Source organism: Galeopterus variegatus, unplaced genomic scaffold, assembly GCF_000696425.1.
Source record: "Galeopterus variegatus unplaced genomic scaffold, G_variegatus-3.0.2 Scaffold6533, whole genome shotgun sequence".
Lineage (NCBI taxonomy): Eukaryota > Metazoa > Chordata > Mammalia > Dermoptera > Cynocephalidae > Galeopterus > Galeopterus variegatus.
This window is the reverse complement of record NW_007732644.1, coordinates 95,064-109,444: the sequence shown is the minus strand read 5'-3', so window position 1 is coordinate 109,444 and position 14,381 is coordinate 95,064. Positions and strand designations below refer to the sequence as shown.

The 14,381-nt window shown below is 37.7% G+C and overlaps 1 protein-coding gene across 1 annotated transcript in view; it reads left to right on the top strand.

Moving 5' to 3' along the window:
* Positions 1-14,381, top strand: part of PLCB4 (phospholipase C, beta 4) — a gene marked incomplete at its 5' end in the record, with an annotated part of 85,642 nt that overhangs the window by 18,260 nt on the left and 53,001 nt on the right. The window contains 2 exons of the mRNA XM_008590984.1: positions 285-449; positions 7,152-7,180. Coding sequence (XP_008589206.1) covers positions 285-449; positions 7,152-7,180 — 194 coding nt within the window. The remainder of the gene's footprint in view (positions 1-284; positions 450-7,151; positions 7,181-14,381) is intronic.

Genomic DNA, 14,381 nt, shown 5'->3' with positions numbered 1-14,381 from the left:
GGCACTTAGGTGAGATGAAGATGCTGTAAACACTATTTCTTTTCATTATATGATTCAAGTATATTTTTTCTTGTTCTTTTTCTAGACAGTTCTAGAAGGTAGAACCTCTGCCTAGAACAATTTTTTTTTATATATAGTAGTTGCTCAATAATATTTTGGTTTAAAAGGAAATAAATACATTATTTCCCCAGATAATTGAAATTCCCCCAATAAACAGAATTTCTTACTTCCTGATTATTCTGATGATTACACTTCTCTCTCGCCCTGTTTCTGTGTTGCTGCAGGTCATATCAGGTCAATTTTTATCAGATAAGAAAATTGGCACGTATGTAGAAGTGGATATGTACGGACTGCCAACTGACACCATACGTAAGGAATTCCGAACTCGCATGGTTATGAATAATGGACTCAATCCAGTTTACAATGAAGAATCATTTGTGTTTCGGAAGGTAGGACATTTTCAGTGTCTCCAACTCACTCTGCTAACTCGGGGCTGTGTTTTAGTGCATAGACACTACGTGATAGGGGGACAGTCACTCAACTCGCAATGGCTCTTTTCCCCCTCTTCTGATGGATGACTTCAGTAGCTATTATACGATTGTTGTTTCTGTTTGCACTGGTTGGTTTTGGTCCTGCTTTCATCCTTGGAGGAGCCCAACTTCTACATGGCAAAGCCCAAGCTCCAGGTTTGCAGTAAGTAGTATGCACTTAGATTATGTCCTCTATTGTGGACACCATCCTACATAGTGAGTTCTTCCCTGCCCTGGCAGTAGCTGGTAGCTTGCACTGTTCCTTTAGCCAAGAGGTCAGATAAAATGCTGCACACCAAACTGAGGTCAATAAATGTCATTACAGGAATGAGTCAGTATTTCCTTGTCCCTCCAGAAAAGTGCAGCACCTGTTGTTACTTCCAGATTCTGTGCTTCATGGACTGTTTCTGGTGTCTTACCCTTTTCTCCCAGTACTGTATGCTGGATCCTAAAAGCAATCAGCATTCTCTCTAATATTCAGTTTTTAATCTCTTAATCATTTTCCCCTTCGTTTCTCTTTTGTCAATTGAAGATGCATTGAAAAATCCACACATTGGCAGTGCTGTTTCCAAGAATGTCCATTTTTCTCCTTTTCTTGGCCAAAATGATTTCTTGCTGCTCCTTTAGGCACAGATTTTCTAGGTGGTTCTGCTCCGTTTGTTTGTCATGAGACACAGATAATTGGCTTCTTAACAAAATAGGGATTATCCTTTTCAGAATAGAGTAACTGGCTTACAGAAACCAAATTAAGGGAGATCAACGTAGGTTTGATAAGACAAGCCATTTTGAAACGTAGGTTTCCCCTGTGATGTGAATACCATTACCACACCACCCCCGACATCACTCTCTCCACTTTTGTGAGGATGTGGTGTAAATCGCTTACACAGCTGTGATTTGTCTTCTTTTTCTTCCCTGGCTTTTCCAATTTGTCATAGCTCGATCTGTTGCTGGTATGGCTAGTGTTCTTTGGCATAATGAGCAGCCCCCTCACACCACACATTCTTAGAAAATCTGAAAGTTGACTCAGGCCTTCTTTGTTTTTGCTGAGTAACAAAATACCCATCTTGATTTTTATATGTAATATTTCTGGCTCCAGAAACAAGATGGCAATTCTGTATCCTTCCCTGTTCGTCAGAAGTCAAATTGCCTTTCATTGATATCAAGTTCTTTAGCTTTGTTTTCTTTCTAGTTGTTATGGTTGTTTTTGTTTTATTTTGCACTAATCTCCCAAGGTAAAGGTGGCAAAGCCTAAGCCCCCTGTTCACTGCGTGAGGAACACGAGTGAGGCACGTTGACTGAATTGTAGCGTGATATCTCCTCCTCATCTTCACGAAGTTGGAATTAAATCATAACTTCCAGTTGTAAATAGCCAACCCATCTTACTGGCAGGAGTAGATGTCTTGGGATCAAAGTGTATTAATATTTCGAGCTGCCCCATATTACTCTGTTTAATATCCCAAAATGTGTTGAAAACTGAGGAGTACAGGAAACAAGGAGAATCCCAATTTACCTATCAATTGTCTTTTATACACGAAGTATTTCTTCAAATACACTCCCTATATTCTTAAAAGCAGGCAGAGCTGGATGTCAGACGCAGCCCAGGTAGTAGACAGGCCACAGGATTAGGAGTCAGGATCCCTAATTCCCAGGTCCCACTCTGTGACTGACAATCTCCAAGATTAAGGAAAGTCACTTTATTTCTCAGGGTCTCCTCTTTCTCACCGATTCTATGGGTAGGGACAGAGAAAGATGACGGGTTGGAGTAGTAATCGTTAACATCCATTTCATTTAACATTTTTGATTAGACAGTTTCTACAATTCTTTATCTACAACAGAGACTTTAGTCGTATAACTTCGTATAATGTATGCTATACGAAGTTATTACGTGATATAAATTTTGTTCTAAATTACAAGATAATAAAACATTTGCCCATACTTAAAATAATAATAATAATGTCTTTTCCTGCCAGTGCTGCAAACACTAGTAGCCTTGAAGAAATTAAGGATAAATAGTAACTTCAGGTTTCATAATGGGAAATGAGAGAGCAAGGCTCAATTATCTTTCAAGTCCTTTCTTATTTTAAAATACTATAATCTTATGTTGTTTATCAATTTTTACAAGTATGTTTTGTACAGGATGTATTTTATACTGGCAATCAAAGTGGGGAAAAGACACTAGAAGTGTGAAACCATAGAAGTGTTATCAATTTGTATCACTAAAAGATTTAAATTGATCTCAACTATCAACATTCCTGAATTGTCTTCCAAATCCACAAGGGAGTTCAATATCATAAAAAATCCCAGTTATCAATCCGCATTGGCTTTAAGGGACTCAATAGAAGAAATCAAAAGCTAAATTAAGTCATAGGATTTTGCTTACACCCAAACATATCAACTTTTTATAACCCCCACCTAAGCCAAGAACATTAAAAGAAAACAAAGATCCCCTATATTCTCATCTGTCGAACCATAAGAAAACGGTATGGCAGAGTGACTGCATCAAATTGATGAAGGACTCAAATCCTAACTCTCCACTGCTGGCTGGGTGACTTTGGGATCATGATGTATCCTCTCAAACCCCTCATTTCCTCACGTGGGAAGTAAAGATTATACTACCTTCCTCCACAGCATTCTTGTCAAGACCTCATCTTTATAGTATGTGATATAGCAAGGCTCAAAAATGTGTATGCACATGGGTGTTGGTGGGGTGTGTGTCTGTAGATTTCCTCCACAGCATTCTTGTCAAGACCTCATCTTTATAGTATGTGATATAGCAAGGCTCAAATATGTGTATGCACATGGGTGTTGGTGGGGTGTGTGTCTGCAGACAGCAAGGCTCAAAAATGTGTATGCACATGGGTGTTGGTGGGGTGTGTGTCTGTAGATACAGATATAATTCCTGCGGTATACTGGAAACACATCACTATTTTTTTGTGTTGAATATGGTGTTATTTTATTTTTTGTTTTTAGTAACTTATACTTCTCTGGAAGGCAGATTTTCTGCAATTAATCCTCAACTTTAACAACCTGATTACAGGTTCAAAAAGTAAATTAAACTATGAGGATTTTTCAGTCACAAAATGCAAAGTAAAGACTCTGTCTTCCTTTCTCTTCATTTTTCATAAAAACAAGCACGTTAGCAGCTACAACATCCAGTAACAGAAGAACCCATAAAGCAGGCTGGAGGGGGTGCTGTGGGACTGGGTAAGTGGATCAGAAAAGGAGATCGCAGACTGTAAGCATGTTCAGCAGCTGCAGCATGTGCAAACCAGACACCTGCCTGCACTGCAGCACAGGGATGGCCACCGGGCATCAGCCCATGTATTAAATCGTGTTCCACATACTGTAGCTTAGGAAGCAGGGAGCATGAAATAAATACCTAATACATTTTAGAAATAGTTGTATAAACCCACGTGGTGGAAGATTTAAAAGTTTTGTCTCTGCATGAGTTAAATTTCAAGTGAAACTCTGCAATTCATTCCTGGGCAATAAGCCATTCGAACAGAAAAGGGAACGAAATTGTTTGCTGAACTTTGTGCCAAGCACTTTACATAAAGAGTCTAAAAATGTGAAATTGTTCAGAAGGGATGTGGGCGATATGTAGATCTGTGCTGAAGAAATATCGGAATTTATAATGCAGTTTATTACCAGTGTCGACATTTAAGTATGGATCCAAATTAATATCTTTAGTAATAGTCCTGCAAGTGTTCTTTTTTAGCATGTCATTGTGGTTGCTTACTTTTTATCAGAAGAATTTGACATTTCTGTACTGTGTGTTAACATTGACGGGATTCTGCAGTGGATGTCAATCTCAGATTTGACATTCAAAGACAGTTTATTCAGAATTATCTGGTCATCTCTTTTATATGCGAAGAAACCTAGGGAAGACATTATGAGGTTTACAGGTCTTACCTGAAGATGACAAAAAAACACAACCAGAACTGTCTTTTTCTAAATTTCTGATCTTCTGTACAGCCTCTTCACTTATATGATATGTTCATATTTTATCTGTTAAACTAACCTGCATTTGGCTCTGAGTGATTATGTGCTGAACCAGTGGGGTAGGAAATCTATAGAGTTCATGTTTCCCAGAATATAGATGTTTTCAGTTGATTCTGTAGGAACAAGTTCAAAGTGAAACTGCACAATCACTCTCCAGCATTTCCTAGGAAAAAGAAAGGACGTTGTCAGTATATGTCATCAGATGTTTATTTAGCTAAAGAAAGATAATGTGTCTTCGTTACTTTGGTCCACAGGTATGTATAGCAGGTTTATTCTGTAAATGGTAGGGTAGCTAAAATATGTATCAGAGAGAGATTCTGGCAGCAGAAAGAATAAAATAAGGGTCACCCATAAATCCCCTGCTCAGAGAGGACTACTGTTTACTTCTGATCTCGTTTCTTTTCTCTATTCCATTTTTAATAAAATTGGATATTATTATGCATACTTATTTGAAATCCTAATTTCTTTTTTTTCACTTAAAGGAGAATATTTTCTCATATGAAATATTTTTATCTTTTTATCAGCCACATAGGATTCCATTTTATGTATATTATAATTTAGTTATTGATAGACATTGAGGTCATTTCCATTTTTATTTCTTATAAACAACATTGCATGCATCTGAGAACCCTAAATGTAAAGCTTTGGAAATATTTATGATCATTTCCTGAAGATGAATTCTTTGAAGTGCATTTGTTGAATAAAGGAATATGTATGTATTGAAAGCTTTAGATACAGATTGTGAAATAACCCATCAGCAATGTTTGAGATATAATTTTTTTTAACATTTACTAGTTTAATCAGGAAAAATAGTGTTTTATTGATGTGTTCATTTAAAAAATATGTTTTTTTCCTCACAGGAAAAGATTTATTCAACCATTATTGTTTAGTACCTACTTAATGAATGGCCTGTGTAAAAGATGTAAAATGGAAAAAGTCATGTAGCTTACCCTCAAGGGTTCTTATTGAATAATTTTGGCACCTTAAAGAAAATATTCACATTTTCAGGGCACTAAATAATTTGGCAAATTATATCTTCTTCCAAGGTGGGACAGATTGTCCAAAATCACTCCCCAAGTTTGGATCCAGTAAGCCCTGCTATGTCTTAATCATGTTAATATGATTAAGTCCCAACTCTTATAGTTCACCAAATACTAATAATTATTAATTTCTTTAATCAGATTTTAAAGAACAAATTTAATTGTATTTGTAAGGTAATATGAAAATAACAAGTAGAGAAAAGTTTTAAATCAATATTTGTTTCAAACTCAGAAGTGAATAAAGAAAATTAAAGCAACCCTTCCTGTAAGCCTGCTATCTAGATAATTCTTTTTTTTTGTTTTTTTTCTGACCGGTAAGGGGATAGCAACCCCCGGCATGGTGTGATCTGCACCGCGCTCAGCCAGTGAGTGCACCGGCCATCCCTATATAGGATCCAAACCTGCGCTCTCAGCGCTACCAGCGCTGCACTCTCCCGAGTGAGCCACGGGGCCGGCCCTAGATAATTCTTGATAACATTTTTAAATAAAGTAATGTCTTATACAGTAGTTCATCCTTACCTAGTGGGGATGCATTCCAAGACCCTCACTGAATGCCTGAAATTGTGGATGGTACCGAACCGTATATATTTGTTCAATTTGATAACTGAAACAGGTAAGTGACTAACAGGTGGGGAGTGTATGCCACATGGATATGCTGGACAAAGGGATTATTCATGGCCCAGGTATGATGGAACTGGACAGCGGCGCAAGATCTCATCAAGCTAAACAGAACAACGTGCAATTTAAAACTTATAAATTGTTTACTTTTGAAAGTTTTTATTTAATATTTTCAGTCCACAATAGACTGTGGGTAACTGAAACTGTGGAAAGCAAAACCACGAATAAGGGGGGACTATTGTAATGTAATTTAATGTAAAATAAAATGAATGTCTTAAAACAACAGGTTATAAAACATAATGCATATATAGGTATATATATCTAAATACATACATACATAAATATAAAGTGTGTGTATATGTGTGTATTTATATATACACATATACATGTGTGTGTATATACACATGTTTTTAAATTTAACAAAAAGGAATAGTATATCATGGAGAACATTTCATGTCTGTTCATAAAAGGCTTTTTTATTCTTTTTAAAGATTGTATAATATTCCATTATGTGGCTATACCACTGTCTCTATCTAGCCTTTTAGGGTGGATCTATATGTGCTCTCACACATTATTCATAGGCTGCACATTCTCACTCACAATAGCAATTTTGGCTTCTAAAAAGTTCTTAATTTTTGTCAGTAATGGTGGAAATGGGACCTCATCATTTCAATTTGCATATTTATAATTATGAATCAGATTGAACATATTTTCATATGTCTCTTGGCCACTTGTATTCCTTTTCCTAAAAAATCCCCTCTAGAATTCTTTGTTTTTTATCTTTTTTTAAAAATTGGGTTGTTCCTCTTTTTCTTAGGCAATTTTTTAAATCAAATTTTAATTTCCTTGAAAGATCTCTCTAATAATTTCCAAAGTGGTCTCAAGTACATTTTGACATCTAGATAAATTACTATGTAAGTAATGGTTGGGGATTCAAAAACTGTCTGTTTCTGGCTAACAGCATGCTGTTTCTTTGCGGCCACCTAGCAGGTACATAAGAACACTGATACTGGCCGTCTGACTTCCAATGACTTATGCATACCATTTCACCTTTCAGTGTTCTCATTGCAGCACGGCATAACAATGGTCCCCTCCTCATAGGTGAGGATCAGATGAGCCCTTGGAACAATGCCCACCCACAGAAACCCGTCCATTAATTTTAAAATTTCTATTAATTTTTAACAAGTTGAAGAAAAATCTACTGGTTATAGTATTTTCTTCTCCCTAACTTACCCTTTTGTTTGTGTAAAATGCCATAGTAAATGATTGTGTCATAAGTAATTCATCATCTTCAGAAAAATCTCTTAATCCTGTGCTTACTAAGACATTTCAGAGTTCTAATACTTAATAACATTACCATGATTGTCATTAAGTAATAACAACTCTGTGTTCTATGTGATTTTTAAATGTATTTTAAATGTCAGTAATGTCAGGTGGGTGAAATCATTTTATAGAAACAAGAAAAGCGTTCCTAAGGCTTTTCCAAGTTCAGATGATTCCTTAGGTAGGGCTTGGGTGTTTATAGGAGCTTCTGGTCACCTATTTATTGGGATCCTGTTCTGTGAGGTCATCATATGATAATGAATCCCACTGCTGAGAACATTTGCTTCTTTTGCAATTGTTCATAATTAGTCTACCCCCTTGCCTCTGGTGGTCTTTAGAGACTTTGGACTCTGGGCTGCCCAGTTCCCTCCCAGCATGAGCTAGGTCTCGAGCCCATTATTCCTACCGTTTCTCTTCCACTTGCAGTAGTTCCCTGTTTCCCTTCCTTGCCCTTCAGGGAGCAGAAGCAGGGATTTCAGTGCGGTTGCTTCTCATTACTATACTATAATAACTCCCCAAACACTCAAAGAAATAACAGAGCAAAGATGAGCTTCTGAACTCATAGTTCTGTTTCTAAGCAGGCCAGGCTGAAAAACAGCAATGAAATCTCTAAACTGTTGGATACTAAATTTTGACTTGAAAAAAATGGTTACATATAGGAGAGAGATGACTGAGAATGAATCAAAAAGCCTCAATTTAATTTTTTCAATATTACGTAAAGAGAAGCAGTTCTCTCTTTTACTCCCAGACTCATACACGATATAGAAGTAGTAGGTTGGGGGCTAAGTGACATTTGTCCTTTGTCAAATCCAGAGACTGGGACTACTGGGCTTGACTTTGCTGCTTTATCTGTAGGTGCAAACACCACTGATGATGGTGTTGCTCATTGCATAGCTTTATCACTGCTAGCCACTGCTCCTGGTGACAGGAAAGAGTTCCAGGGCTAATGACAATTAAATGTGTTGGTATTTCTTTTTTCCCACCCCTCTGTTGCTTTGGGTGGGTTTTCTTTTGTATTCCTTCTATTGTTACTAAGTGGTAGGGAGGAAAGCAAATAAGAGAGTTGAGTCTACACTTCTGGAACAGATGGGGCATCAGCATTGTGTTTAAATGTCACTAGGAGCTGTGTTTCATGGGCCTCTCAGCACTTCATTCCTCTCAGCACTTCAGTGATAAGTGCTTATCATTGCTTCTGTAACTGTAGATTTCATCTCTTTTTTCTGCATCTATGCTATTTTACCCAAGCAAAGAGGAATGACCCTTTGTTTATTTGCCCATTTCCCTTTCTGGTCTCCCATAAGATTAAATGTCACCTCTCCCCCAGGGTGATGGAGATGCAAAGGATTACTCAAAGCCCATTTCTTCTGAGCAGTGAGAAGCCCTGAAGGGGTTAATTTCCAGGAACCCTCAAGAGAGAGGCATTCCTCCTCAGAAAATTAACACTGAACTCTGGTCGTCTCTCTGTATTTATTCTTCAGGCAGGAAAGTTACAGAAAAGGAACATAGGTAGTTACAAAAGAACAGTAAGATAATTGTCATGGCAACAATCATTAGGTTTGGTTGCACCAAGGACATCTGCCCTTGGAGCCAGCAATTTTGCTGTGTTACAATTCTTTATCTACAACAGAGACTTTAGCCTGGGGAAAGTTTCCTGTCTTTTGCAAGCTTAATATTTCTATGTGTAATTTTTAAAAGTTAGGCTATACCTGAAACTGGGCTTTGGAAGCTAGGCCCTGTGAAATACATTTGCTTTATAAATGTTAGGATCCTCCACAATTAAAGATATGTCATGGGGGTGGGGGATGGGGGAAGTGTTTCTTGTTCTCACCACCCAGGGTCATAATGGGGTTGCTTTCTAACCACTTTATGAAGATAGTTGGCTGTTTCTTACATCAGATACTTCCAGAGGAAGAACATCCTTAATTAAAATGCCATTCCTGGGGTATAATATCAGGACGTCCTGATGCAATTTAAAGTTGTTCCATTTTATCCTCTCCTTTGTGGATGCTAAAGTGCCATGATCTCCATTAAATATTTGTTGAAAAGTCCATTTGGATACCAGCAGTGAAATCCATTTTTATGGCCTTTTCTTAACTGCAGAAAATATTAGGTAGAATTACAAGACAAGCTCTGGAGGGGAAGGGCGTGGGATGGATTATGGTGAAACACATTGGAAATTACTAGACTCAGCAAATTTAACCAGGCTTCTTATTGTGCAGTTCCCTGAGATGCCCCGTAAATGCCTGCAAAGAGGGGAAGGGCTTGGGTGTTTCCCAGTCTGATTTGTCCTCAGGATCCTGTTGCCCTGAGCACCTACTCTACCTCTAGCATTCTAGGAAAAGCATTTTAGGAAATGCTTAATCATTTGGTAGAAGCTGAAAGAGCTAGTCTAAAATTGTAGTTATGGGATTTATTGATGTTTATTAGCACCACTTAGCAGCCAATAAGGGAACATGTATTTTTCTTCTGCCTCTGCTTCTTGATAACTTAGAAAAAGTAGAGTGGGGACCCTGGTCCGGAGCAACCACATAGGGGTGGGGTGGGGGAGTCTAGGTGCCGTGGTTGGTCCTCACAACTGAGGCTCCCAAATGCCTTGAACAGCAGTGGTTAAACAAACCAACAAAAACCAAGTTCTCCTGAAAAGTCAGTAAGTGTCTGGAAGTCTGTACTAAGGAATCACTAACTTCATGTCAGTTTTTAGAAATGCTTAAATTGATGTTTACAAGTCTATATAGAAGTGAGGAGGCAAGGGCTAGAAGGAGGGGAGGAAAATCATCACTAGGAGAGACTTGCTTTTTGGAACTGTCACTAAACCCAAAAATAGATGGTATTTTTAAAAAATACAAATACAGAAAGCCTCGGTTAAATCTAGAAGGAGGAGGTAAATGAGATAAAGCAAACTGGTTTCTTTTCAAAAAGAAAGGTTCCAGAGCCCATGTCGTGGAGTCCAAGTATGTAGGCTATTTTAGCTCACCCTGTGGGTACTGTAGAGTCAGAAATTGGTGTGCATACATCTTTGCCCTGTTACATGTACAATGTGGCTAGTCTCTAGACAGGCATATTTACCTGCCAATGAATAATGACCAGCATTTAAAATTAATTCTTGTCACAGTGGTTTTTCCTGTTGCTAAACTAAATGGGATATAACCAGCCACAGTGTACCCCCAATAAGAGGAAAAATGCCCAGTGAAATGTCATATTGGCACCAAAGAAAGATACAAGGTTTACTTGAACACACAAAACTTTGGCCAAGAATATGCTAGATTTATTTAACTACTTTTTTTTTCCTGTGCTGAGGCAAGGAAAAAATAAATAATATTTCGAAATAGAGTTATACAAGTATATAGGTGTGAGAAATGTGAGGTATACCTTCTCATTCTCTGGTTACACATTGTTTTAAATGTGGTTATTAAAAATCAATTTCCTTTTTTTTTTTTTTTTTTTTTTTTCCCTGTTGTGTCTTTTTTCGTGACCGGCAATGGATCGCAACCCTCAGTGTCGCGCCCGTACCGGACCGGGACCGGCAACGGGATCGCAACCCTCGGTGTTGCCCCCGCACCTCGCTCAGCCAGTGAGTGGGAACCGGTCTGTATGTGGGCTCCGAACCCTCGGGCGGGCGCGCCGCTGTGCTCCCAAGCGGCGCACTGTAGCAGTGCGCCACCGGGCCGGCCCCTCAATTTCCTTTTTTTTTTTTTTTCCCTGTTGTGTCTTTTTTCGTGACCGGCAATGGATCGCAACCCTCAGTGTCGCGCCCGTACCGGACCGGGACCGGCAACGGGATCGCAACCCTCGGTGTTGCCCCCGCACCTCGCTCAGCCAGTGAGTGGGAACCGGTCTGTATGTGGGCTCCGAACCCTCGGGCGGGCGCGCCGCTGTGCTCCCAAGCGGCGCACTGTAGCAGTGCGCCACCGGGCCGGCCCCTCAATTTCCTTTTTTGATATGTAGCACTTTACTTATCTACCCGTCTATCTGTATGTCTTAGGTGTATATGCCTCTGGCCAGAGGAGAAACTATGTTATAATGGAAAAATAATCTAAAAGAGGCCAAGACAGGCTTTGGCTCCATAATGCTGAACCTTTTGCTGAAAAAGGTGGAAGTGCCCCGGGAATTCAATTGCCACCATTCCACATTGATCTATTACTCTAGCTAGTAAGCACCTGTGACTACATGACAAAATTTGACATCCTAGAAGTACTGTTATTTGAAATTGCCAGGAGTGAAGCACACATTTCAAATTCCCTGCTAACTTTAACCTTGTCCAATGCATTTGGTCCTTTCATAATCTCTTTTTGTCCCATGGGATTTAATTTGAACAAACCTTGTTTATAAATTATGTATTTTTGTTGCAATTTGGTCAAGAACATTATTGCATTATTATTATACTATATTATTTTTTAAAGGCAATATATAACTGCAAATAAGACATTTCAAAAAATAAAACTCAAGGCAGGATTTCAGGATCTGGCAGCAGAAGTCCCCAATAGTTTCTAGAAATGTTAATATTGGTAATTCAGGATAGATTTAAGTAATGATATATATCCAACTAACGGGTAAATGTGCAGCCTCTTCTTTTGTTGTATAATTTAGGCAACATCCACATAATCCTACAACAGATGGCCTGCAAGAACAACTCAGTCAGCTCGCCTGTGGGGTACAAAACAAAATGTGGAGTCAAAACAGGAAGAAAACCATTGGGATTCTAGGTGGGGTTCACCCAAGGTTGAACCATTGCAAGAACTTGGGAGGTCTCCAGGGGCTGGTGGGCTCTCCCTTGGTAGCAGTGAAACAGCCTGCCTTGTAAGCCGAAGCACATGACTTTGTATGAAATATGTGTACCCAAGGATTTAAGTAGCAAAATTTTTTTTTCTCAATCTCTTACTAATCAAATTTGTAGTTGTCTTATTCACCCTCTGTATTAGGTCCTTAGGGTTGCTATAAAAAATTTTCCACAAATTGGGTGGATAAAAACAACAAATATTTATTCTCTCATAGTTCTGGGGCCTACAAGTCTAAAACCAAGGGGTTGGCAGGGCTGTGCTCCCTCTGGGGGCTCTTGGGAAGAATCTTTCCCTGCCTCTTCCTAGAGTCTGTGGCTCCCAACAGCCTTTGGCATTCCTTGACTTGTAGCTGCACCACTTCAGTCTCTGGCTTCATCATCACATGGACTTCTCCTTGTCTCTGTGTGTCCTCTCTTCTACTTAATAGAACACTAGTCATCATATTTGGGGCCCACTCCAATCCAGTATGATCTCATTTCAGTCCTTAACTAATTACACATACAAAGACCCTATTTGTAAATAAGATCACATTCTGAGACAGGAATTTTGAGGGCACTATCTAACTCACTATGCTCTTTAAATTCTGCTTTCTTACTCATTTTTTCCATAAATCATTCTTCAGTAGCTATTGTAAAGCTTACTAAGAATAAATTTTGTTAGGGATGCCCATCAGGCATGTAAGTTGCAGTATTATGCAACTGGACTATTAAATTTATGAAAAAAGAAAATGATGAAGAAATAGTTTTTTGCACTAAGATGTTCCTTGAAAAAGTCATCTTTCATATAAAAATTGAAAACCCATCTAAATAGCTACCAGTGGGGAATAGTTTGATACATAAAGTCAAAGGGACATTATTCATTCACTGAAGATAATTTTCAGAACTATACAGCTATAATAATAGCCTAATAATAAATGAAAAAGATAATTATATAACTTTAAACTATGTAAAATATGTACTCATATGAAAAAATTACACAAGAATATACAAAAATGGAAGTAGCTTAGTTAAGATGGAAGGATTATGGAAAAAGATAATTATATAACTTTAAACTATGTAAAATATGTACTCATATGAAAAAATTACACAAAAATATACAAAAATGGAAGTAGCTTAGTTAAGATGGAAGGATTATGGATCATTTCATTCTTTAATGCCTTGCTTTATTGATTTTATAATTGGAGAAGGCCTACCTGTTCTAAACCTCTCAAATTGATATATATACTGTGCCTAATATTCAGTCCCTTTGGCACATTTTAGTGAGTGAACCACAGGGCTAGATTGTTAGGAAACAATCACTTGTTTATCTTTTGTGACGTACAATCAGTTTAGGGGCCTGAAGAGAATATATGGCATTTTTGAGGCAATAACTACCATAAAACAAATACCCTTACCCATCATTCTAACTTCTATGAATTTATTGCATGAACATATACAAGGGTATGCTATGAAATGTTCAAGGGCATTTACTACAACAATATTTTAATAGCAAAGAACTGGAAAGACTCCAACTGCTTATCAATAGGGTACTGGTTAAAGAAATTATCACCACTCAGAAAATGTAATATTTAGTTAGCTCTTATAATTAATATGGTAGATCTATATTGCCAACATGGAAGTGTTTCCAAGATACATGAAGTAAAAAATTTATTTTTATTTTAATTTTTTAATTTATCAATATATAGTGCAGTTGATTTTCGTGTCTCTTTACCAATTCCTCCTTCCCCCCTCCCCCAATTTTTTTTCTTGATTTCATGCAGAAAATTATGAACTCATTTGGAGTCTAAAAAATATCTAGAAGGATGCAAAAAATGGTTAACAACAATTACCTTTCAGATGTAGGACTGGCAGGAGAGGAAGTTTTAACTTTTTGTTTTACGTATTTGAATGTTTACTTATGTGCATATGTTATCTTCTATCATATAAAATAGAAAAGAAAAAAGAAGTATGTGTTCTGTGTTCTGAGAAAAATTATCTTAAGAATGTAACATGGAAGGTGATTCTGCTAGGGAAAAATTTATAAACTGACACAATTTTTAAAATTTGTAAATTATGTAGTGTTTTAAGTTGATGAGAATAGTTATTTTTTTT